At 44.6% G+C, this 22,134-nt stretch overlaps 9 protein-coding genes across 9 annotated transcripts; 4 read left to right on the forward strand and 5 right to left on the reverse strand.

Moving 5' to 3' along the window:
- Positions 1 to 202: 202 nt before the first annotated feature.
- On the reverse strand, positions 203 to 577 carry EDB91DRAFT_1064151 (uncharacterized protein; the record flags this gene model as incomplete). Its single annotated transcript, XM_041314665.1, has 2 exons — positions 203 to 473; positions 510 to 577. Coding segments are annotated over 2 exons (339 nt in total), but the record flags the coding sequence as incomplete, so codon positions are not given.
- A 60-nt stretch (positions 578 to 637) lies between these two features.
- Positions 638 to 3,345, reverse strand: EDB91DRAFT_1064133 (uncharacterized protein; the record flags this gene model as incomplete). The annotated part of the gene is made up of 8 exons (XM_041314664.1): positions 638 to 1,043; positions 1,306 to 1,417; positions 1,471 to 1,648; positions 1,720 to 2,104; positions 2,154 to 2,299; positions 2,368 to 2,515; positions 2,572 to 2,753; positions 2,800 to 3,345. Coding segments are annotated over 8 exons (2,103 nt in total), but the record flags the coding sequence as incomplete, so codon positions are not given.
- Positions 3,346 to 3,958: 613 nt separating this feature from the next.
- EDB91DRAFT_1064127 (uncharacterized protein) lies at positions 3,959 to 4,495 on the reverse strand (the record flags this gene model as incomplete). Its single annotated transcript, XM_041314663.1, has 1 exon — positions 3,959 to 4,495. A coding segment is annotated over one exon (537 nt), but the record flags the coding sequence as incomplete, so codon positions are not given.
- A 3,109-nt stretch (positions 4,496 to 7,604) lies between these two features.
- Positions 7,605 to 8,878, reverse strand: EDB91DRAFT_1088277 (uncharacterized protein; the record flags this gene model as incomplete). The annotated part of the gene is made up of 8 exons (XM_041316392.1): positions 7,605 to 7,679; positions 7,874 to 7,928; positions 8,054 to 8,093; positions 8,124 to 8,144; positions 8,387 to 8,465; positions 8,545 to 8,575; positions 8,624 to 8,676; positions 8,732 to 8,878. 8 exons carry the CDS (start codon positions 8,876 to 8,878, stop codon positions 7,605 to 7,607), a joined length of 501 nt encoding a protein of 166 aa, XP_041169480.1.
- A 361-nt stretch (positions 8,879 to 9,239) lies between these two features.
- EDB91DRAFT_1256266 (uncharacterized protein) lies at positions 9,240 to 10,496 on the forward strand (the record flags this gene model as incomplete). Its single annotated transcript, XM_041324128.1, has 6 exons — positions 9,240 to 9,364; positions 9,420 to 9,618; positions 9,674 to 9,963; positions 10,004 to 10,085; positions 10,145 to 10,279; positions 10,335 to 10,496. 6 exons carry the CDS (start codon positions 9,240 to 9,242, stop codon positions 10,494 to 10,496), a joined length of 993 nt encoding a protein of 330 aa, XP_041169481.1.
- A 624-nt stretch (positions 10,497 to 11,120) lies between these two features.
- EDB91DRAFT_1256267 (uncharacterized protein) lies at positions 11,121 to 13,610 on the forward strand (the record flags this gene model as incomplete). The annotated part of the gene is made up of 10 exons (XM_041324129.1): positions 11,121 to 11,300; positions 11,345 to 11,351; positions 11,401 to 11,734; positions 11,795 to 11,923; positions 11,999 to 12,096; positions 12,148 to 12,312; positions 12,361 to 12,548; positions 12,592 to 12,607; positions 12,660 to 12,854; positions 12,919 to 13,610. The coding sequence occupies 10 exons, from the start codon at positions 11,121 to 11,123 to the stop codon at positions 13,608 to 13,610; spliced, it is 2,004 nt and encodes a 667-aa protein (XP_041169482.1).
- A 2,381-nt stretch (positions 13,611 to 15,991) lies between these two features.
- On the forward strand, positions 15,992 to 17,152 carry EDB91DRAFT_1088279 (uncharacterized protein; the record flags this gene model as incomplete). Its single annotated transcript, XM_041316393.1, has 5 exons — positions 15,992 to 16,170; positions 16,215 to 16,469; positions 16,532 to 16,647; positions 16,705 to 16,856; positions 16,901 to 17,152. The coding sequence occupies 5 exons, from the start codon at positions 15,992 to 15,994 to the stop codon at positions 17,150 to 17,152; spliced, it is 954 nt and encodes a 317-aa protein (XP_041169483.1).
- Positions 17,153 to 17,385: 233 nt separating this feature from the next.
- Positions 17,386 to 17,730, reverse strand: EDB91DRAFT_1088280 (uncharacterized protein; the record flags this gene model as incomplete). The annotated part of the gene is made up of 1 exon (XM_041316394.1): positions 17,386 to 17,730. One exon carries the CDS (start codon positions 17,728 to 17,730, stop codon positions 17,386 to 17,388), a length of 345 nt encoding a protein of 114 aa, XP_041169484.1.
- Positions 17,731 to 20,563: 2,833 nt separating this feature from the next.
- EDB91DRAFT_1175420 (kinase-like domain-containing protein) lies at positions 20,564 to 22,013 on the forward strand. The gene is made up of 5 exons (XM_041320363.1): positions 20,564 to 21,233; positions 21,284 to 21,314; positions 21,366 to 21,403; positions 21,461 to 21,670; positions 21,718 to 22,013. Exons 1-5 carry the CDS (start codon positions 21,036 to 21,038, stop codon positions 21,940 to 21,942), a joined length of 702 nt encoding a protein of 233 aa, XP_041169485.1. The 5' UTR covers positions 20,564 to 21,035; the 3' UTR covers positions 21,943 to 22,013.
- The last annotated feature ends 121 nt before the right edge of the window (positions 22,014 to 22,134 follow it).

The raw sequence follows: 22,134 nt of genomic DNA on the forward strand, positions 1-22,134 counted from the left end.
CAGCCGGCCCAGCCAGAATTCATTCCTAGGCCAGCCAGCCACCTCCCACATACTGCAGAGGTGGGCAGGCCTACTATGCCAGAAGCCCAAAGCATGTCGGCCAGCCCCTTTACACCATGTTTACATTCTGAATACTCACATCACACTTTTTTTTACATATCAGGAAGATCAACATTACATTAGCATGTCAACTCGTGAACTATCAACTTGTTATAAGTAATTTTCCTTCAAAATTCTTGAGACCCTGAGCTGAAAATTCTGCCCACATAGATGCCTGCCTCTCAGCATATGCCCTATTCCCATTCTTGATGCTTTCATCTGCCCGAACTCTCCACCTCTCCTCCTGTGTCCGAAACCAGGACATGGTCCAAAACATTTCATGCTGTACCAATTTCAGTTCTTCTGACCAACGGTCATACCGTGCTTTAGCTTTCAACCAATTCACACGATAAACTGGAAATGGGGAATATAAGCTGATTACCTTGATAAAATGCAGATCACAATAAAACTTACACTCGTTCATCCATACATTCTTCTGACTGTCCTCTGCATTGTTGATCCTCCAAAACCAAGCCAATTTATCTGAACCCTGCCCATGCCTGTTTTCTTCTGTGACTTCTTTGCTCACCACTAGGTCCTAAGGCTTTAGGGGTTGATACACTGCCACTGTATCAGAGTCAGCCCCTAGGCGGAGCATTGCAGCCCTTGCCCAGCTGTAACCTCGGGCCTGTCTGTTGATGGAGAGAGTTATCTTTTGAAGTTCCCTTTTAGATCTAGTGCCCTGGTGATGGACTGATTTGTTGGAGTGTATTTTCTCCCGAAACACAACTGATCTATCACCCAGGGCTTGACGGAGCTTTTCCAGGCAGTCATTTGCTTGACCCTTTCGAAGCTCAAGTTCTTCTTGACGTAATGCCAAGACAACATCATCCATGATGTGACCAGAGGCTGCCCATGATGGCATCCAAATCTCGGGTACTTCTGCAGGTGAGTCAGTATTACCCTCAAGGTCAAAAATATCCTCTTCCTCTGGATCATCCATACTGGATATGCCAGCCTCCTCCAGGCACAGTTCAGGGTTGTCCAGTGGTGCTCCTTCACCTCCCTCCAATTCCATACCATTAGTCATGACCTCTGCAGCCTCATGGAACTTAATAATCCGTGCCATGAGCTTCTGCCTTTTTTCTTCTATCCTGGTTCTCTGAGAAGCAGTCGGATCCTGGGACAGCTGCCTTATAGACAATCTCAAGGCATCTCTAGTAACACAATTTAAGTCAATCCAATCCCAAAGTTAGAATATCTTACTGAGCATTTTCTATATTTATACCATCAATCAACCATGCAACAGACCCAGTCCTACCATTAGCAGATAGTTCATTTTTGGTCAATCTGAGACGTATTTCAGCCATAGTGGGTGCTTTAAATTATTTTCCATCAGGGCAAAATCAACATCCACAACATAAGACCTACCTTTGTCCATTTTAAGCTGATAGATGTCAAGAAGCTCTCCACGGTCCTGAGCTGCTTTTTTGGCTGCCTTTTTCCACTCCTGAACATCAGCCAAATCAAGTGATCTGGTTAATTCCTCGTATGGACCCTGAGTGTCACTAATACCCTGTAGGGCTTGGCGATACTTTTTGAGTAATGACTTGACTTTTGCAAATTTTATGTCAGGCGAAGTCACAGAAACCAGAATGAAGGGGACTTGCCAATGCTGACCAGCTTCTTCCAATTGGAATCCCGCATATGGTCATCCAATACTTCCTGTCTGTGAGCCAAAGACATGGATCTCGCAGTGGGGGAAATCTTGTTGAAAGGAGCCCAGAGTGTCTCCAATATTTCCCCATCAATATGTGCAGCTCCAGTCATAAAATTCAGGCTGAACCTAGGAAAGCATTGAAGCTTATGTGCACTCAAATGAAACTTGCCAATTGTGGGCAATATTTCAGTCCCCTCAGGAAGGGACAGATGATAGCTCTGGTCCACCCGTTCAGCAAAGTGAATACTCCACTGACATGCAACATCATAGATGATGAGTGCACTGCCAATATGTTCGGGCATATATTTCACTGCATTGCAAATGGAATAGTCCATGTTCATGTGCCTGACTACAGGGTCAGTCCATTGTCTGAAATAACAAAACAATCACAGACCGCTCTCCCTTTTGGAAGTCTACCACTGCATGAGGAACAAAGCATCCATGCCTAGCACATGCTGTTGCCCCAACCCCTGTAGCTATTAGGTTGCTTCTTTGGATGTTTGCTGCATTCACTGCCCGATGATTGCTGCAAGTAGATTTCTTCAAAAATATTATAAGTCAGGAGGAACTGGTCATCCAAAATCATCACTTGCCTCTCTCTCTTCTACAGAATCATGGATGTGAGCTTGATAAGGTCCCTCTGTTACCATGTATCCCTTTCCATCTGCTAGAGAAACATTGTCTTCCGGAATTTTCATTTTCATATGTTGTGCTGTGAAATTTCCATCGACCACATATCTTTGCATAACTAACCACCTACCACAGACCAATAATGAGTGACATACTACTGCAATAGTTATGAGTCAGCTTACTCTTCATAGTCATATCTCCAAGACGTCGGCAAGTTGATTCCAGGCTGCGGACATGCTGGGCAATAAAGGGCTAAATCCCCTGGACCAGGGGATCGTTCAGTGTCATGTCCAAACCCAAACCTTTTTCTATTAACCAAATCCCACCATATACGTGACACTCGCATAAGTTCACGGTAACGGTCCTTTTTGTCCTATCAGCTTGGCACACAATCATAAGAAATTACTCACCGGTATTTTATCAGGGAATGCATTGTTCGTGAACCGACAGAGCTTTTGATAGAAACTCATGGCTGAAGTCTTGCACTCCAAAGCGTCTATGAGGAAGTTATCCAGGACATCGAATGTGAAAGCAGATTGAGGGCGAGTGATACTGGCAGGAAATAACCTTGCTTTCATGAGATGGAGATGCTGTGCCTTCTCAGCTCCAGGACACTGGCACCATGATACACTGTGTGAGTAAACACCAGTAGAGTGCACAATGACCAGGTTAGATACTCCTAACTGTGTATCATTAATTGTATCCCCCTCCTCCTGTGCAAACACATATTTCATGGCCCCAAGATCTTCCCAGGGAGATGGGTCTGGCTGATGTGAGATATTGGGGCATGGTTCCCCCCCATGGCCAAGATACATTATATACCCTTGAGCCTGCAGGGTAGTAGTCTCGTAGAACCTGCCATTCCAGAGTTGAAGGTTGTGGAAGGGGTTGTGTTGATGAGTTTTAACAACACAAGAAGGACACCAAGCATGTGTTCCTGAGCAAGACAAACACCGGATCAACCCCTCTCCTTCTTCACAATCTTTGCATTTCCCATCATTGACCAGCTGCTCTAACTCCAATAACACTGAAAGATATTCAGTGCGCCAAGGCAAGTAATCTCGAAGGAAATCATTTTGGGTCTGCACATGATTTTTTTTAAAAACTCGAGACTTCAAAATTCAATGAACTCACTTTTGTTTTTCTTTTCATACCATCCAAGCCTCCCATCCAAAAATCACCATGAACCTCTTGGTCGTATTCCACCGGTGTATGATCTTCAATATGGTGATGCCTCTTTTGTTTTGATGGTGAAGCCACTTCTATCTCACTATCAGAGTCCTCATAGACAAATGATGCATTAGCTTCTTTCCACAAATCTTTTCCCCTCCGTGTTTTTGAAGGGATATATGCATATTTATAAGCGCCTCTTTTTCTTTTTGATGGGCGAGTTCCAGATGAAGATGGCTGGACTCTGACCCTGTTTCTATTCCTTGGTGTGATTTGCGAGCTCATGAAATTGAGAGTCTGTCAAAGGGGACAAAACAACAAGAACATTGGCATTATTGGGGCAGTCCACCACCACCACCACCGCCCACACACCCCAAAACAGTCCTGTTCCTATCCTAACTATATTTGTAATTTATTGGCTCTCTGACCCGTGTGTTTGGGTTTCCTCCCTATCAACTCTAAAAAGTTCCTCTGCATAGGAAAACTTGGCCTTGGCACTTTTACTCTATCATGCACAGCATCCTTCATGAAATGGGCAACCACAATTCTTTCTCCATTAATCCAAGGACCCACAGAGTGCTCCAGTACCCTACCAGCAATATAGACCATTGCACCAGGCGAATAGTCTAGCTCTGCATGGATGTCGGCCAAAGAAAGAGTTGCATGATGGTTTCGACCTAAACTGACCAGAAGATCAAAAAGTGAAGGAGATCCACCAGGATCTCTGTGGCTGAAGGTTGTTCGGTTGGCAATAATTTCCAACCCTGAAAAGATAGAGGGCCAAGAATCCACCAGAGCTGAATTATTTTTTCGCCGCCGAACTTCCTTGACAACCTTGGAAAATGCAGAGAAACCTGATTCAAAAAGTTCCGGTGCCACTGCTGCAGTAATGGAGTTCCATAGAAATTCTGATGTTGTCAAAGCCGCTAGCCATTTTTGGACCTCCTTTGAGTTATAAGACTCTGACGTTACCAGAGGATCTATCAATCACTAATCACCAAGTAAGAACTGGGAAAATTCAGCACTGAAAATACAATACCTCTTGTCTTTGCATGAAATATGCAGGCGACACAGTAATCCTACCAGCCCCAAATTCACCCCCTCCCTCTGGCACCACAAAGCCATCATCTCGCCAACTCTTTTTTTGATCCGAAATGGGCGGCAGGGTATCAAGAAGAGAATTTTGTAAGCCTGAGGTAGCATTGTTAACGTACTCCTAATTAATTAATCAGCCCCTGAGAAAAAATCCCATCCAGAAACATACTAGATGAGAAGGTGACAAAATATTGGGGAGGTAAACCATCAAGATTCTGCCATGCCTGTCTACAATGGTGGCCGGAGTGGAAATTTTGCCGAGCACTGCCTCAGGGAAGTACTTCTTGAGCCTTTCCGGTTTGGAGGTTTCTGACCCATCCCGATTCGGTGGTGACAACTTGACCCTGTCAGCATATCGATCCACATCCCAATCAACATTGACTAGACTTCTGCTTTAGAATTCATGACATTTAAAAATATTTTGGGACACTCACTGGGATTGACCATTGCATGGGCAATAGTTAGTGCGGCCCGATCAATTTCATATACTGAAATTGATGTCTCAGTAAATGTAGTGTCATCCGGTGTTGCCAAGCAAATCTGGAGGTGGACTGATATTCTCATTCTAAAAGATTAATCAATTAGAATTCAGCTAAAATTGATACTCCAGCAATAGATACCTAGCTTTATGCAACAGCTTTGTTACCACTTGCCCATCTTTCAGGACCCCCATTTCAGATGAATTCCCAAGTATATCACTGATCCTGCTACTCAGAGCTTCCCTTACTTCCGATGCCTGGCTCTTCAGGTTGTCTTCCATGGGGGATGTAAAAAAAAATGAACCAAAGTTCTCACGCACTTCACACTCATTGTAGTTGTGATGTAATGAGTCTATAAATGAACATGATGTAATTAACACATCTTTGGTAACTCACACCCTAAACTCTCAGCCATTCTACTGAAGTTTACAGTACTCTGCTGTCATTTGGACCTTTCTCATATTGAAGTCACGGCCGGCATCCTGTGGGCAACTGGCCCAGCAGGCCTGTCCACCTCTGTAGTATGTGGGGGGTGGCCGGCCAGCCTCGGAGTGAATTCATGCTGGGTCAGCCTCCTTTTATGGCACAACCACACACTCAATGACTTTCTCAATTGGGGGGTTCCTCTCCTTTGACAACAGTTTCCAGAACTTAGTGGTTGCATCCAACTGGCGGTCGGGATCACTGGAGAACACATTACCATTATGGTCTAATCTCCTTTGACAACAGTTTCCGGAACTTAGTGGTTGCATCCAACTGGCAGTCGGGATCACTGGAGAACACATTACCATTATGGTCTAACTCGCCATTCATGCAAGATGTTGGGATCACAGTTATCCCTGACCCAATTGCAACATGATGTCATGAATGTTACCAACTGCATCTAAATTTCAATTATCGAACCCTAAGTCACCTTATCCGATAAGATTAGATTAGATAGATCCCTGATAAGATAAGATGGATAACCGATTAACGATCACTATCTTTACATCACATCTATACTACATCGACGTCATCCATCTATATCCGTAACCCTAGACATACAAAGTCATCACATCCTTAGAAGTCCTACGATTAGGCAACGGGTTACATCATAAGCATCTACACGCCTCTATGAACGAACCATAACCGAGAGTCCTTTATGAGCCATCTCTCGAAGAGTCATCATCCCTTCACATTGCAGACCTCCACTTCCCACACATGACATGTTAAGAGTTACCTCTGTCATTCACCGAACCCTTACATTAGAACCTGTTGCACAGTCACAGCTAATTCCCTGAACCCCTATCACAGAAGCGCCACTCATAGAGAAGCATGCTCATTACCGAAGACCCTGGAGAAACCCTAGATACGATCGCACCCGATACATATCCAGATCCCATCTCTTATCGAGATCCTTAATTACCGCTCGAGACTTCTTGTCACAGAACTCTCTCACACCCTTCTTAATATCCGTTGACCCTGAATAGAAGCAGTACCCTGAGAACCCTGCTTAATCACCGATACCCCTAAGGACCCTTTCCCCTTCCTTGTAGTTGATTGGTTGATAAGACGCCCTATACCCTAGGTGCAATGTTATGACCGTATATAGATATATCACTACCTTTCATACTCAGATATCTCCACCTAGAGAGTAGTATATAGTTTAGGTCGTAGTCAGTAGTACTCCTTAGACTTAACCTCTTCATTCTTACGTCATCGTAGGCCTAGACGTTCCCTCTCAATACCATCCCTGTTTTATCTTCTCTCAGACGAGTCCTGTGGTGTGATCCGATCTCCAGACACCTACTAGTTAGGTTAAGGGACGTTGGTCATAACACATGAGAGGACGAGCCTTTGACGACCATTAGTCATTCGGACCTTTCTCACACAAAGTCAGGACAAAGTTCGTGTGCAGGCACTAGATTATCAAAACTCGCCATTCATGCAAGACGCTCCCGGTCAAAAATACACTCACAAACTTCCTCTGGAGTTCTCATCATCCATGGTCAAAAACTCGCCATTCATGCAAGACGCTCCTGGTTAACAATACACTTGCAAACTTCCTCCGGAGTTCTCGTCGTCCATGGTCAAAAACTCGCCATTCATGCAAGATGCTCCTGGTCAACAATACACTTGCAAACTTCCTCCGGAGTTCTTGTTATCCATGGTCAAAATTTCATCCAAGAATCTTCAGGATCGCCTGGCAGAAAGGAAATATGTTGAACTCGAAGGAACCCACTCCTCACCAACCTCAAACTGACCTCAAACACTAATAACTCAACCATGGCATGATAACCACTTCATTTTATTCAAACAAAATACATAGTCATATGTGTTGGGGGAAACTTACATGAAACATACATAAGGATTCCGGGCAGAATTTCGTGTGCTAGAACTAATGCGTGAACTTGTGGGACTATCTAGTATATCGTTCAATGATCTATCACTGAAATCTGTTGCCTTTTCCATCACTCTCACAATCACGTGACTCAAAAGTTGGGCAAAGATTTAAGCATCACATGACCAGAAAATGCCCATAAAGGGTAATACATTTGCGCTGAGCTCTACATTAAATACAGTCCAAACCAAAAAGCTAAGGTAAAAAAACTAAAGTAAATGATGCAAGACAGGGATGGAGGAGCCCTCTCCATCCTAGCCTTGCACCCTACAGTACATAAAGGAAGGTAAAAATGTAGATTAATGATCAATCAACTATAGCATTAGTTAGTATGATATTGAATATTAAAATGACGCTTACCGGATTAAACTTGTTAAGGAAAGGTGGTAGGCACAGAAGGTGTAGACCACCAAAACTATAGTGCAAGTCAGTATGATCTTCAATGTTAAACTGACACCTACCTAAACAAAAGGCAGACATAGTGCAACAGAAAATGTGTTATAGAACACTAGAAAAATAAACCGTCAGTACAGAACACACTTGAAAACCGGAAAAAACAGGCCAGCAATGCGGAAAAAACCTTGTAAAACAGAACAAAAAACAGGCGCACCACAGAAAATGTCATAGAAAGCTAGAGAATAAGTCAGTACAATACAGAGTAGACATGAAAGCCCAAGCCCCAGTACCCACAATTCAAGGCATCCAGTCCCTGGGGACATGAATGGCCAAGACAAACTCCCCCAGTACCCACAATTCAAGGTGTCCAGTCCCTGGGGACATGGATGGCCAAGACAAACTCCCCCAGTACCCACAATTCAAGGTGTCCAGTCCCTGGGGACATGGATGGCCAAGAAAAACTCCCCCAGAACCCACAATCAAGGCGTCCAGTCCCTGGGGACATGGATGGCCAAGACAAACTCCCCCAGTACCCACAATTCAAGGTGTCCAGTCCCTGGGGACATGGATGGCCAGAAAAGTACATAAAAACCTGAAGAAAAGTCAACTACTTGAAGAAATAAGGAGACACTGACCTTGGGCGCGTCTATGACATGCCCCAAATCACTGTAAGTAAGAGACGGTCAGTATACAAAGAGTTGGCAAAAGACTAACCTGAAAGGCGCGCTATCAATAAGGATTGATAGCGCGCCGCCTGTGAAGAACCACTATGAAAAAATAAACCAGAAGTTAGTACTGTTAAACGGATGTACAAATACTCACCTTGTGGGAGTGAGCACTTGAATAAAACTGTAGCACTGCCTTTGACCACTTGCAGCTGCAGTCTGCAAGTGGCCAAAGGACAGAAGCACAGAACATCTTGAGGTTAGTAGTGTGAGCAAAGGGAGGATAGTATAGGACGATACACATGGTTGAGGTTGAGGAAAATGAACCGTGGGAGGAATATTAACGGTTGAAGTATGTTTGTTGATTTGTTCTTGTTTGCAAAAAGGTCACGTGGCATTTGGTTGGTGTTTTTTCACCAAGTCCAATTTTTGCCGGCTGACATCACGTGCATGTTTGGTTGGTTTTGGTCCACATACTTGTTTCTTTCGTCTTCCTCACTGCTAACTTCTAAATACCAGTTCATACACGTTTCTTGAGTCATGTGGTGAGTTTCTGGTGTGTGGCAAGCGGTATACTGACTACATTTGCAGCTTTTCAGCCAGCCCTCTCCTCCCATCACCCTCAGTAACCATGGCCCGCACCAAAATGACTGCCAAGAAGTCCAATGGTGGCTCAGCACCACGCGTCCACCTCAAGACCACTAGGACTCGCGCTAACCGTATTTCTGGAGGAGGAGAATCAGAGGGAGGCCAGCGCATGGAGATATGTGAAACAGTTCATCACAACGGCGTGAGTTTTTTGTTCTTGCTGTGTCTGCGCTAATATGGCTCCTTCCCTCCAACAGTTCTGTATCCTCTGCCAGGGATGGCTCTGCATCATTCAAAGAGAATCCTCTCTTTATGTGCAACCATTGCCCCAGAGTGATGTGCCGGCTGTGCATGGAGCTCCCACTGGGCACTGAAGACACGATCCTTGGTGAGGACGTGTCTTTCAGGTGTATATGTTGCCACATGACTATGGAGAAGCAGGGCGCACCATACTATGTGAGTTTTTTTTTTGTTTTCATTCTCTGTTCATTCGCAGCTAATGGTACATCAGGGCTTCTACTATCGTGACAGCACGACAGTCCTCCAGTCTTTTCTACAGATCCACGCTTCCCTCGAACTCTCATCACGTGCCGAAATTTCCGCTGCCCCCATCTTATTCATCCATCTTGTCCTCATCGACTTCGAAACTACTAGCAGCCCCTTCTCTTTCACTCATTCGTTCCTCCAGCCGTACTTCACAAGCAGGGGTATCGAATATCGTGAGATTGCGTACGACATTATCTCTGCCCCGGGTGCTTACCTCAAAACGGTCGGTCAAATTATCAAGGCCCTCAAGAATTCGTTTGTTTGGGAACGCGTCATCATTGGTATATCCACCCAGTGACAATGACCATGGTGACCTGTTTGCTGGGTACTCCTGTGATGATGGCGAGAAGCACTATGGCAGCGCTGGATCTGACGAAGTGAGTTTTTTTTTTTCTTTTTGGCGTGCATTTGATTACTAACTACTTTTAACTTAAAGTTCTTGGAGATTATTCTCCGTCCATGGCAGTCTCTCCTCGACTGTGCCAAGGAAACATACCTGTGGCTTTTGTGCTGTGGCTCCATTGTCAACAACAGTGATTCGTTCGCAGGGTTGCAATGTGCAGTAGTCCTGGTAAGTTCATTTAAATTAAATTTCTTATCTTATCTTACCTGCCAATAGCCACAAGCTCTCCGCCACCATCGCTTTCAATGCCCGGCGTTTCCAGCCATCCTTTGCGTCTCATTTGCTCCTGGCATTCACAGAGCAAGTCCTCATCGAACGTTGCCCCATCCTGCCTTTCCTTTGGCGAAATGCTGGGTCAATCATACAAACTTGGTTGCCACACTGATGTTCTGTTACTCATGCCGCTTGAGGCTAGCCTCCAGATCTCCAAGTTCACATGGGGTGATACAAACTTCCAGCCTTGGGGTGGCTTCCTGCCAATCCAATGCCCAAGCTGTGGGTGGACTAATTCTTGGCATTCAGCATATGCCAGGGCCAGTGGGGACAAGACCTATGTCTTTGAGTGCAAGAATACCACCTGTGACCAGAGTTTCAAGTTCAGTCAGCCTAAAGGCACCACCATGCTGTCAGCAGGTAGGAAGCAGGGGTGTTCATGGATGGAGGTACCTGTGGAACCATTGTTGACTTGATCATGTACATTTCTAACTTTTGCTACTCAAATTTTGTCACTTCATACATGTTTTCACTCTATGCAATAATGTTTGGTTGTCTGTCAATGAAACTTTGTTAGATGAACTGTGAATGTTGGTGAATTTCAGTAAATATAGTGTAACTTGTAAATGCACATGTCACATGACCGTGTTTGTCACATGACCGTGTTTGTTGACCATGTTTGTTGACAACACGGTCATGTGACATAATGGTTGAGTTTTCAAGCACAATCAAGTCTTGGCTGATCCTGCATTCTGCAAACTCGTATCGGCCTGCATCCATGTCATTTTGTGATATAATGGCCAGCTGGACTCTCGTTTTTAGCAATGTGTTGAACCAACACAAGGATTCCTTTGTTGCAGCTAAAGGAAATTCTGCTATCAGGGCTCACATCCTCAAAGTAATCAAAGATGCTATAGGGAGCAGTGAAGCAGCCAAAGACCCTTGTGTCATGCTTCCAGAGAAAAATCTTCGGAAGGTGAGCCTTCGAAATTCTATTCTATACTAATCTAATTAATACAGGCTGTTCGTACATATTATTTGGACTTCCTGGAGGATGACTGAGGATCGCAAGGCAGAGGAAGAAATTATTGAGGGAGGGCATAAAGACAGATCTGCTGCAGATGCTGTGACTGTAGAGATGGTGAGAGAACGGGAAAATGATAAGCCTGAGGAAGCTGGGAAGTACAAGACAGAATTCTCCGGTTTTGATGTCGCCCAAAAATTATTCAAGGATGAATTTGGAGAATATGACAAGATGCACCGCAATACCTTTGACCAAAAGTCTATGGGCCAGAGGACAAAATTGGCCCGGGCATGGCACCAGGCTATGTCCTCTGAGGTGAAACAGGAGCTCATCCAGGTTGCTGGAAAATGGAATCGAGAAGGACCTCCTGCAGATACCAAGGATAGGTATTTTTTTCTAACTTTCTATCAGCACACATGTTACATGACTTAATCATATGTCAACAGATACCGTACTTGTAACCAGAAAAAAGTCATGGAGGACTTTATGGGCATGGTTCGCAGAACTATGGGGTTGCATCTCGTCATCCTTACAGCCCATGATCGAGGTGAGGGAAAGGCTCCTGGAACTACTCTGTGAGTGTTTTTTATGCTTTATGTTGTCAATGATGATAAACTTGTTCATAAAGCTGGGAGACCTTGCCTCTAAAGGCGAAAAAAACCTTTTACTCAGACATCGAAAGACAATAAGAAATGGGCTGGAGATGCTCAAGATCGTCTTGCAGACTGGCTCCTTGAAGCAGAATATGGTGATGTTCATTTTAATTTTAAATCTAATGTCGTAGCTAAAATTATAACAGCTGATGAAGAGGATAGTGATGGAGAGGACAGTGAGGATGATGATCTTCCAGATTTGACTGTTGAGGTCGATGATGATGGTCACCCTTGCCTACCAAAAGGGTTTGGATCTCTCAAGCTGAAGCACAGGCAAAAGGTTGTTCGCACTGTCTTTCAAAAGGCCTACTGTGAGTTGATTGCCTCATATAATGTTATCATTTACTCACTTTCCCCAGCTCTTATTACCAACAATCCCCGGGCTCCAGTGCCCTGGGGTGAAGTGTCTGAAAATCCCGATCACTATCTTGATTCGGAATGTATCCCTAAGAATGTCGTCATCAAGGACCCTTCCCACCTGCAAAAGGACACAATTGCTGCAATTTATTCCCACTGGATAGATTGTGCTAGTCATGGCGCACCAATTGTACAGTTTTGTTGGGTATAGGCAAGCTGATTTCTATGATCAGCCCTCCAAGAAGGGAGGTGCAAGGCAAAAATCAAGGAAGAAGCCTGACTACAGTCCATGTCACTTCAGATGAGGAAGATCGCTTGAAGAAGATTGATGATGGTAAAAGCTCTTCAGATGAAGATGAAGACAACTTGGACATCACTCCCATTGCTGATTCCAGCCCCAAATACCATGTCACTAGGGACATGGTATCTTATCTCAAGTCTCTCTCTATCATCCCTTCATATCACCAGCCTTCTTGCTGCAGTTCAAAAGCTTCCGGTATGTCATATCTAATAACCTTATGATCTCACATTTATTTTGTCCATTTTAAAGACAAGAACAGATTCCAAGGCATGGAAACAGCAACTCCCTATCTGGGTGTCCTGGACATGGTCTCAGGCTTATCTGCCTAAAGACATCCATGAGAATATGGAAACTGCCTCCGCTGCACTGGAGAATTTGCTTAACTACAAGTTCAATTCTCGTGGATGGGGCATGATTGTGGTCCTGGGACTTGGACTTCTACTTCGTGAGTGTAGACGTGCTCAGGAGTATGAAGAGGATGAAGCCACAGATGATGTACCTGACTACTTGGGTAACTCTATCTTGGGCTTCCAGTTGGGTGACCAGATTGTGGACAAGATTGCAGGGATAGAGGCTGAAGTCGAAGCCATATGGAAAGATGAGAATTTGGGGTTGTCTGTTGTGAGGCAAGATATTGAGAAGAGGCGTGGGGAGGAAAGAAAGAAGTTGGAGGAGAACCGGAAGGCAGAAGAGGCTAGGGTTATTGAGGAGAAGAGGGTGGAAGATGAGAAGAGGGCAATGGAGGAGAAGAGGGTTGAAGAAGAGGCAAGATTGGCTGAGGAAGCAAGCAAGGCAGAGAAGAGGGTGAGGAAATCTAATGCCAAAGGGAAGGGTAAGAGGCCTGCTGCAGATGTGGAAGAGCCATCCAAGAAAAAAGTGAAGTCTTCCCCTCCTGATCCCCCTCGTCATTCTGGGAGAGACAAAGTCACATCAAAGAAATACAATGCCTGAGAAATTAGGTACATTGTGTTATGTGAAACCTCTCGGATGAGATCTGGCGATGCTAAACCCACAAGGGGCGTTCAAAGTGTGGCCTTCGGCGCTAGCCCAGCAAGGGGCTTGCTTGCGCTAAGTCTGAGTAAGGGTTGAGGCCCTTACTTGTGTAGAGTCAATTGGAGTTTCTCAAGGATACGATCCAAGAGATGGAGTTCAACTCAAGAGTATTGTCTCAAGAGGAGATGATTCTGTGTATAGAGGGAGTTCTCTTAGATAAGAGAAGTTCAGACCCAACGACAAGATCAGATGAGAACCGAGTAGATTCAAGTTAGAGAATCTATCTACAGTACAAGTAAGATATATATACGTAAAGGCGATATACCGGTGGAACGGTAAGGGTACAGGGTACGGGGGTAGTACCGGAGTATCGGTAAGGGCTGGGGGTATGTACGAGTCACATACCGAAAAGGGTAAATAGTACTGGTTGAATGGTAAGGGCAAAGGGTATGGGGAATCCCCATCACTGAGAGAACCAAAACAAAGGAAAGGGCATAGGGTGTGGTAGAAGCCGTGGCTTCTATGATCTAGGGGAAGAAGCGAGAGCTTCTCGCGTTTCAGAACAACGGAATCAAAAGTAAAGATGAAAATAGAAAAGTCGTAACCATAGTCCAGGTCCAGACGAGTTCGAAGAATGAAATGACGTGTAACGCTCATGTTACTGTAACACATTGTTCCATACATCTTTTATCATAAAGGCTTAGAGTTGATTACATGCTTTGTACATCCATACTTGAGACTTGAACATATTCAAGATGAGACGGACCATACATGTCTGAATATAGGTCACAACCAATGTGGCTGGCCCACTCCTACAGGTTGCAACAGCAGGCTGGCCTATAGTGGTATGGGTCACTGTGGAAGCGGCCAGCCCCCCATTACACAATGCAGAATGAGGCCGGCCGACAGCAGTACATGTCATGACCCATGTGGCCAGCCCACTCCTACAGGCCGGAATAGCAGGCTGGCCCACAGTAGTATATGTCATCATAGGTACAGCCATGCTAGACCATGAATATTGGTCTATTGAAAATTCACTATACACCTGTTATAACTAAGTATAGAATATGAATTTTCTGTGACCTAAACCTATGTGTGAGCCTTCAATGATTATCTGATTCCTAGTTGGACAATCTTTGGTCACAAGAAAATAGACCCTTACATGTACCACTCTGATCTGGGAATGACCTACTCCTATGTGTGAGCCATGAGTTTTGATTTATGTGATTTGTATAACTAACACCTCTACAAGCTTGTGTTACAGTTTTGTGGATTACAACTGTACTACTAGTGTACCACATTGATTTCAAGGTTTTCTATTATTTTTATTGACCTTGACTTCAGCTTGTCCTATGATCTTGTATCACTGTAGTGTCAGCTATAGACAGGCCTGTATTGATATTATAGCACTGGCCTTTATAGGTTTTTCTGGTATGACTACAAATAAGCTTATATACATATAATCATATAATCAGCCACACCTACCCCTACATACCAGCTCATCCCAGTATTGCAGATACATTATGTATACAAGAGTCACCGGCCTGTATGTGGTTGCATACTGGCCTATCCAGGTACTGCAGACATGTCATTTATTAAAGAGTCACCGGCCTGCACATGTTTCACACAGCCGGCCAGTCCTGGATATACATAGGCCGGCCATTGTCCTGTAGACCTGGTTTTGCAGGCCAATGTACACGTCCTATGACAGGGTTATACAGTATCATAAGACTGAAAGGTGTGAAATTAAGGGCGCGTACTCGGGTAAGGGGCGCAGCGCACAAGCTGAAGCTGAAGCCCTTTGAGTAACCTCTCCCTTGAGCACGACCTTAACAGTGCCCTTGTGATCCCTGCTGTGATGTGATGGCAACTCAATGGAGATGGGATCCAGCAAAATACAGCAATCGTAGCACGCATGATACAGGAATTGAATGTACATTTTGTTTTATAGGTATATGTTGCAACCAGGTCGATTCAATTATTCACTGTGGTGGTGCCCAGAGAAGACAATTCAAGCAGCATGGAAGTAGCTTTTGAAGCAGTGGCAGTAAGGACCCTCTGGTGAAACAAGTGAGTCTGGTAATGGTGTAATAGGTGAGTTCAAAGTTGATTTTGGAGGCCGATTTGGACGTCAATTTGGACGTCAATTTGGATGTTGATTTTGCACTTTGAAAATGAAATCAGCTTTGGTGGATTTGAGATAGATTTCGGCTGGTCAAGCGGCAACGTGAGTCAGACTTTCAAACACGCATAACATGACTTACACGCACCTCGTTTACTGCACGACCATCGACATGACTTAAGGTACTAATCTTGTTTACTCTTTTCAACTTTGCACTATGGCAAAATCCAAGCAGTTGACAACTCAAAAGTCCGTCAAACACGTTGTTCCGAAAGTCCGCAAGAAGAAGGCCAATGGTGATCCCACAGGAGATGTTGAAGACTCGGACTCAGACAAAGAAAACAACAATTGCGTGGGCATGTCAGGTGATATGAAGAATCCCCGTGTTATGATCCAGTATGTGTGTTCTTGATTTTATGGTTTGTGCTGACGTGTTTTAGTTGGTCTAAGCCAAACAATTACCACCTTATGGATCAACTGCTTACCCTAATCAAAGACTCGCCATTATGGAAGGCTGTGTTTGGCTTTGACAAGGGTACTTCTGGCTTGGCCATCGCAACAGGCAAAGGCAAGAGCACCCTGAAGCACTGTGCTGACATTGCTGTTGCTCTCTTTATTGACTATGTGGCCGGTGTGCAGTGGACTTTTGATGACATCAATGTGCTTCAAGGTGTCATCAAAAATAGAATTGGCTCGTATGTTGCTCGTACACATTTGTATCACTGACAGCTGATCAATGACACATCTATTGTTACAGGTTACAAAGCTTGTATGCTGACATTCATGCTCAATTGGGTGAAATGGGACACGGTCTTGTTGTCTCAGGATGTGAAGATGAACTAATTGATGGCAGCCCAGCTGCAAATGTCTATGGTAAGATCATATGATGCACATATGGGCAGGATGTGGGACTTGTTTGTTTACTTACAGATGTGATAAAAACCAAATTTCCTTGGTATTGTCGCATGCATGAACTCATGGGCTCGAGCCCTGTCGTCAGTCGAAAGGCTGTGTCTAACAGCAAATCTGCTGTTGACCTGACCATCTTGGACCACAACTCCCAAGATACTTTTGAGGATGAGGTATGTGATTGATATAATTATAGACAAATCTAATTTTTATCCAGTATGAACATACTCCATCAGTATTTGATGAGGACGATGATCCCCTTCGAAGTCCCCTTACTTCAAGTTCTCCGACCCCTGCTACTCCTCTTAGGGCTACAATCATTCTTCTGTCAAAATGTCTCGCTGATACACCTACCCACACCAAGTCAGCATCGAAGAAGCGCAAATCCATACACGATATGGCCAGAGAGGTTGCTGATGCTGAGCATGAGGCCTGTCTCATCATGAACAAGATCAATTCTAAGGAGTGAACTGCATGTGAGCAAATTAAGCGTAGGTCTGCTCATGACACTGCCCTTGCAGTCGAGCGCATGTGGGTGGAGCAAGCTGCTGCTCAGCAAGCACATGAGCTAGTGATGATTGAGAAGCAGATCGAGCTAGAGAGGATTCGAGCTGGTATTCATGTACCTATTGACCCACAGCTTCATTGAGTATACATTTACTTACTATATAGATATTCAAATAAGCTCTTCTTTAACTCTGCTCACTTCAGTTTACCTTCTAATAGTGTGATATCTCTGGAATATTCTCTCCCTTCTTCCTCTGCATTTGCCCTTTGCTCGATGGCCTCTTGTAGCTCAGCATCTTGACAAGTCTCCTCAGCCAAGATCTGTAGTCCACGATGGAAAAATTGGTCTTGTGATATATTGACTCCCTTTTGATGTCCCAAGCTGAATGCATGAAGGTGAATGCAAGGGATGATCCATAAAGATGCATATTGAATATGAGTCTCAGTATCGAGGTAAACATGGAGGCCCCGAAGTGATTCCCATGTGCCCTTGAGGTAGCCCATGGCATGCTCCTGAACGAATACGAATTTTTGAAACATGATAGTTAAAAGTGGAATTCTCCTCGATGTCACTCTCAGGTCTGTGTTACAATATCAACAAGAAATTAATTTTATACTGATCACTAACCACTTACTTTTTGTATGGCTGCCTGACACCAGGAATGGAGTGGGTATGCTGTGTCTGCAAAAATCCACTCTCCTTCATCAAGCAACACATCATGTTCCTTGAACACACTGTGTTTCAGAGAATGCAGTTACATCATGCTGGCTACCAGGGAGGCCAACTGAATAATCAATGATGCGCAAGTCAGGAGTCGAAACAATCTACTGCCAACATTAGATATTTGCACTGTCAAGGTATCGGAGATGAAAATACCTGCACATTAAGAGAATAATTAGACTTCCAGGTCTGTTAGGTACCGTGCCGGCTCAAGAGGCAGAGGGGTCGGGGCTTGGCTTCAGCTCTTGCGCTGCGCCCTTAGCTGAGTATATGCCCTGAATTTGGAGCGGGTCCGACATTGTCCGACGGTAGGACGAGTGGACCGCTTGGGTCTGCTTTGGGGGTCGGGGAGTAAGAGCCGCTAGTGGTGAACCGACTAGGAGCAGAGCAGAGAAGGCGGGGAACGATGCGGAGGGTGGATAGGAACTAGGGAGATATTTTGATAGGAGCGGAGATGGCGGAGGATAGTGCAGAGGATAGGGAAAGGGGTGATAGGAGGATATTGATAGGGGCAGGGTAATAAGGGAAAGACTTTAGAGCACGGCTCTAAGTCGGAGCAGGAGGGTCAGAGGGTCGGAGGTGACAACAAGTTGAGACTTGTGTCCAGAGGAGGCAAGGTCCTACTGAGAATCCTCACAGGATATAACTGCGAGAAGACAAGTAATATTAAGACTAAGGAAATATATCTAAGTACAGGATATGTTATATACTTCTATGTGTGAGGCAGTGATCAGGATAACTATGTAGTAAAGCTATGTACCAAGGATATAGTTTGTAAGTACTTTTACATAGACGAAGACATAAGTCGGAGTGGATATCAATATGTACGTGTCAGATCAGCTGATCGGGCGGTAATAGGAATTACCAGTGATCTGAAAGTGAGGGTCTATGTACCGAAAAGGAAAGCATATACCTAAAAGGGGAAAGAGGTCCAGTTGAATGGAGAGATTATGGAAGGGGACCAGTTGAGTGGTCGAGCAGACTGCGTAGGGCAGAATGCGGACTTGTGATTGGGCGGAGCGGAGGATGAATGGAGCAGGAGGGGGTTGGAAAGCGGAGCGTATATTGATATGGGAGCAGGTTGGATCAGGTATATGACACGGTCATACCAAGTGTTCCCATAAAAAGCAGGTCGAGCATATAGTGGAACCAATGTGTCATTGACCATCACCCAACCATCCCACCAAGCAGGACAGGAGTTCTCCTCCACCCATCTCTTTGCCTCCTCTTTCTCATTTGATGTTGGCCAGTAAAGGGCAGAGTGGCGAAAGCAGGTCACTGCAGATGACCTTCATAACACTGCTGCGTGATGAGGCGAACAGTGCCATAACCAACACCAGCCCACAGAGCTACTAATCGAGTGCTGATTGCATTGCCATAATGGCCAAAACTGATATAAAGCAATTGCTACCTGTGCTTCAATAGGCATCTGTGGGACATTGGTCTGGCTATGGAACACTGGATCATCCTGCAGGGCAGAGACGAGCACATCAAAGCAATCAGGGGTTACCCAAACATAGGCTCTGAAAATCTCAGGTCATGTAAATTTCCACTCCACAAGGAGAAGGCGCAAATTTTCGCCAGTCTTGACAATTGGCTCCCTGTCTACAAGGTATCTCCAAGAGTATAATGAGCCTACCACAGCCAAGTAAAACATCACTGGTTGTGGGCATCAGCCAGTCGTCATCTGACTCTGAGCTGTCAGAGCTTCCTGAAGAACTCGAATCAGAACTAGAAGAGGTAGGATCAACAAGGACTTGGGATTACTGCTACAAGTGCTGCAAGATATGCCTCAAGCATGGATTCCAGCAGCTTGTTGGCATTCAGTCCAAAAGGGCATGATGTTTTTACAAAGGTTTTTGATGCATTCTACCACAAATGTTGAACAATGATAAATTAAACTCCAACACGGCAAAGTGAAAACAGTGGTGTCAAATCTGTTGAAATCAGGTGCAAATTGAGGGATGTCAAAGTTGAAATCGGATTTCGACGTTTTTGAGCATCCAAATCCAAGTCCAAATTGATGTCCAAATCACATCCAAATCGGCCCCCGAAATCAACTTTGAACTCCCCTAATCTAGGGTGATTGTGCTGATCGGCAGCGTTGGGATTCGCTGCCATCGAGCAAGGTTGGACAGCTGATTAATGAGTCTACATCATCATTTCCATGGAAGAGAACGAAAGGACTGGCATGGCTAATGCGACTTACTATGAATAATTTGGAAGCCGTCCGCTAGGGTCTACATAGTACTAGGTAAACCAACATCCATCCATTTGGATTACAGCCATTTGCAGAAGTCTTCCGAAGATATTGCAATGATCGCTTACTAATCCCAGTGTAACGATGAATCGTTGGGTCTTTGACATTTAGCAAGCTCATTTGTAGAGTAACTTGCTTTCGTTCCTTGGATATGTATTGTCCCATCCGAGTCGTAGATCGAGATTGCCCTGTCAGAAGTTAAAAGTTTGTTGTCCCGAATTATTGCCGAATATATGTAGTGAATTTTTTTTGGCCTAGCAGTTCTGCAAATGGCTGTAATGGAACTTTGGAATATGGACCAATTGATATCGGGTCTTGGCAGAAATGGAGGCACTTATTTTCCTGCAGTGCCGCATTTACGAGTGTAGGCCTCCTCTCGTTTAAAGTTAAACACCATGAACCATGAGTCTATCACCTAAATGTCTCTGTCTTTCTTGTCCTACTGCAGGTCTTGGTTAAAGAAAGTTGGGAGGAAGTTACTGTGGTGGAGAAGCCTCCCGTCTACAAGTCTCACCGAGACAGACCCAGACAACCAGCAAGTTTATGATAGTACCCTGTGATAATGCACTTCCTCACACTTCTAATGCAGCCTACCTGACCTCATGGGATTCCTATCCAAGGAGTCGTCCAATCCCATAGCGCACGGTAGTTTCAGGGGTGTATGGAAATGCACCTACACCGCGTCCGACCAGGAGGCAAGCATGTCGTGTACATGATGTACTAGTCTAGCTAAACGATCTGAATCTATGACAGGTAGCAGTCAAGTCCATAAGGATCAACGTCGCAGGCGACGATTCCAAGGCCAGAATTACCCAAGTACCCTCTTGGCTTCCCATTTGCATCTGATACGCTTGCTCAAACATCATGGCTTCACAGAAACTCTTGGCCGATTTTCGTGCACGGAAACAACTGCAACACCAGAATATTTTGCCTCTGCTCGGTTTCAGTAACGAGTTCGGGCAACTCCCAGCGATGGTTTCCCCTTGGATACACAATGGCTCGCTTACCACATATCTTGAACAAAATTTCACAGAGTTGACTATCGAACCTAAACTTCGAATCGTGAGTTCTCCCCCAAAGGCGTTCTCACATGGTATTCAATGGACTCTTAGTTGCGACAAGTTGCTGCAGCCGTCAGGTACCATAAGTTGGGATCTTCATTAGTTGCAGAAACACTGATTTACGGCATTGTAGTTCACTTGAAGGGTGTTGTTCATGGTGACCTCACTGCCGTACGTAGTTCTCTGATACCCCCCTTCTAGCTCTGATGATCAGATCTGGAATGATAGAACAACATTCTAATAGATTCCAACCACAACGCCCACGTAGCAGACCATGGGATCCTCACCATGTGTTCTGAGCTCTCAGGTACTTCATACATCAGAAGCAACGTGTGGTGGGCTGCTCCAGAGCTCTTTGAGGTGCCTGAGAACGAAGAGTCGTTAACTTCTCCAAAGCCAGCGAGCGATATTTATTCCTTGGGATGCATCATGCTTCAGGTTTTTCGCATTCCTAGTTGTGTTGGTTTGCAACTGAGCTTCTGCAGGTTATGACAGGTCAACAACCCTATGCAAATGTACGGAGCGATCATCAAGTCACTGTCTTGATACTCAAGGGTAACAAGCCCACAAGGCCCTCGAGTCCGCACATTGCAGATTCTTTTTGGGATTTCATCAAGAAATGCTGGAATGATATAGGACATCGCCCCTCTGCTGTTGAGGTTTCGAGTTTTTTAGGATCAGATCATGTCATTGCGCTAGAGTCCAAGTGAAACAGCAAATTTATCGGAGAGCTGATCGATATTATTTTATCTGCTACCTTGATTTATGTATATGTATGTATGTATGTTTCATTATTAGTCATATTACGTATATTATATAAATAATAATAATAATAATAACTGTCCTTCTCGTCCTTCCACTCGTGATTCTATTGGTATCACTAGCAGTACTGATAATTGTAT

The sequence above is a fragment of the Suillus paluster genome, assembly GCF_016628075.1.
Source record: "Suillus paluster strain FC165 chromosome Unknown EDB91scaffold_181, whole genome shotgun sequence".
Taxonomy (NCBI): Eukaryota; Fungi; Basidiomycota; class Agaricomycetes; order Boletales; family Suillaceae; genus Suillus; species Suillus paluster.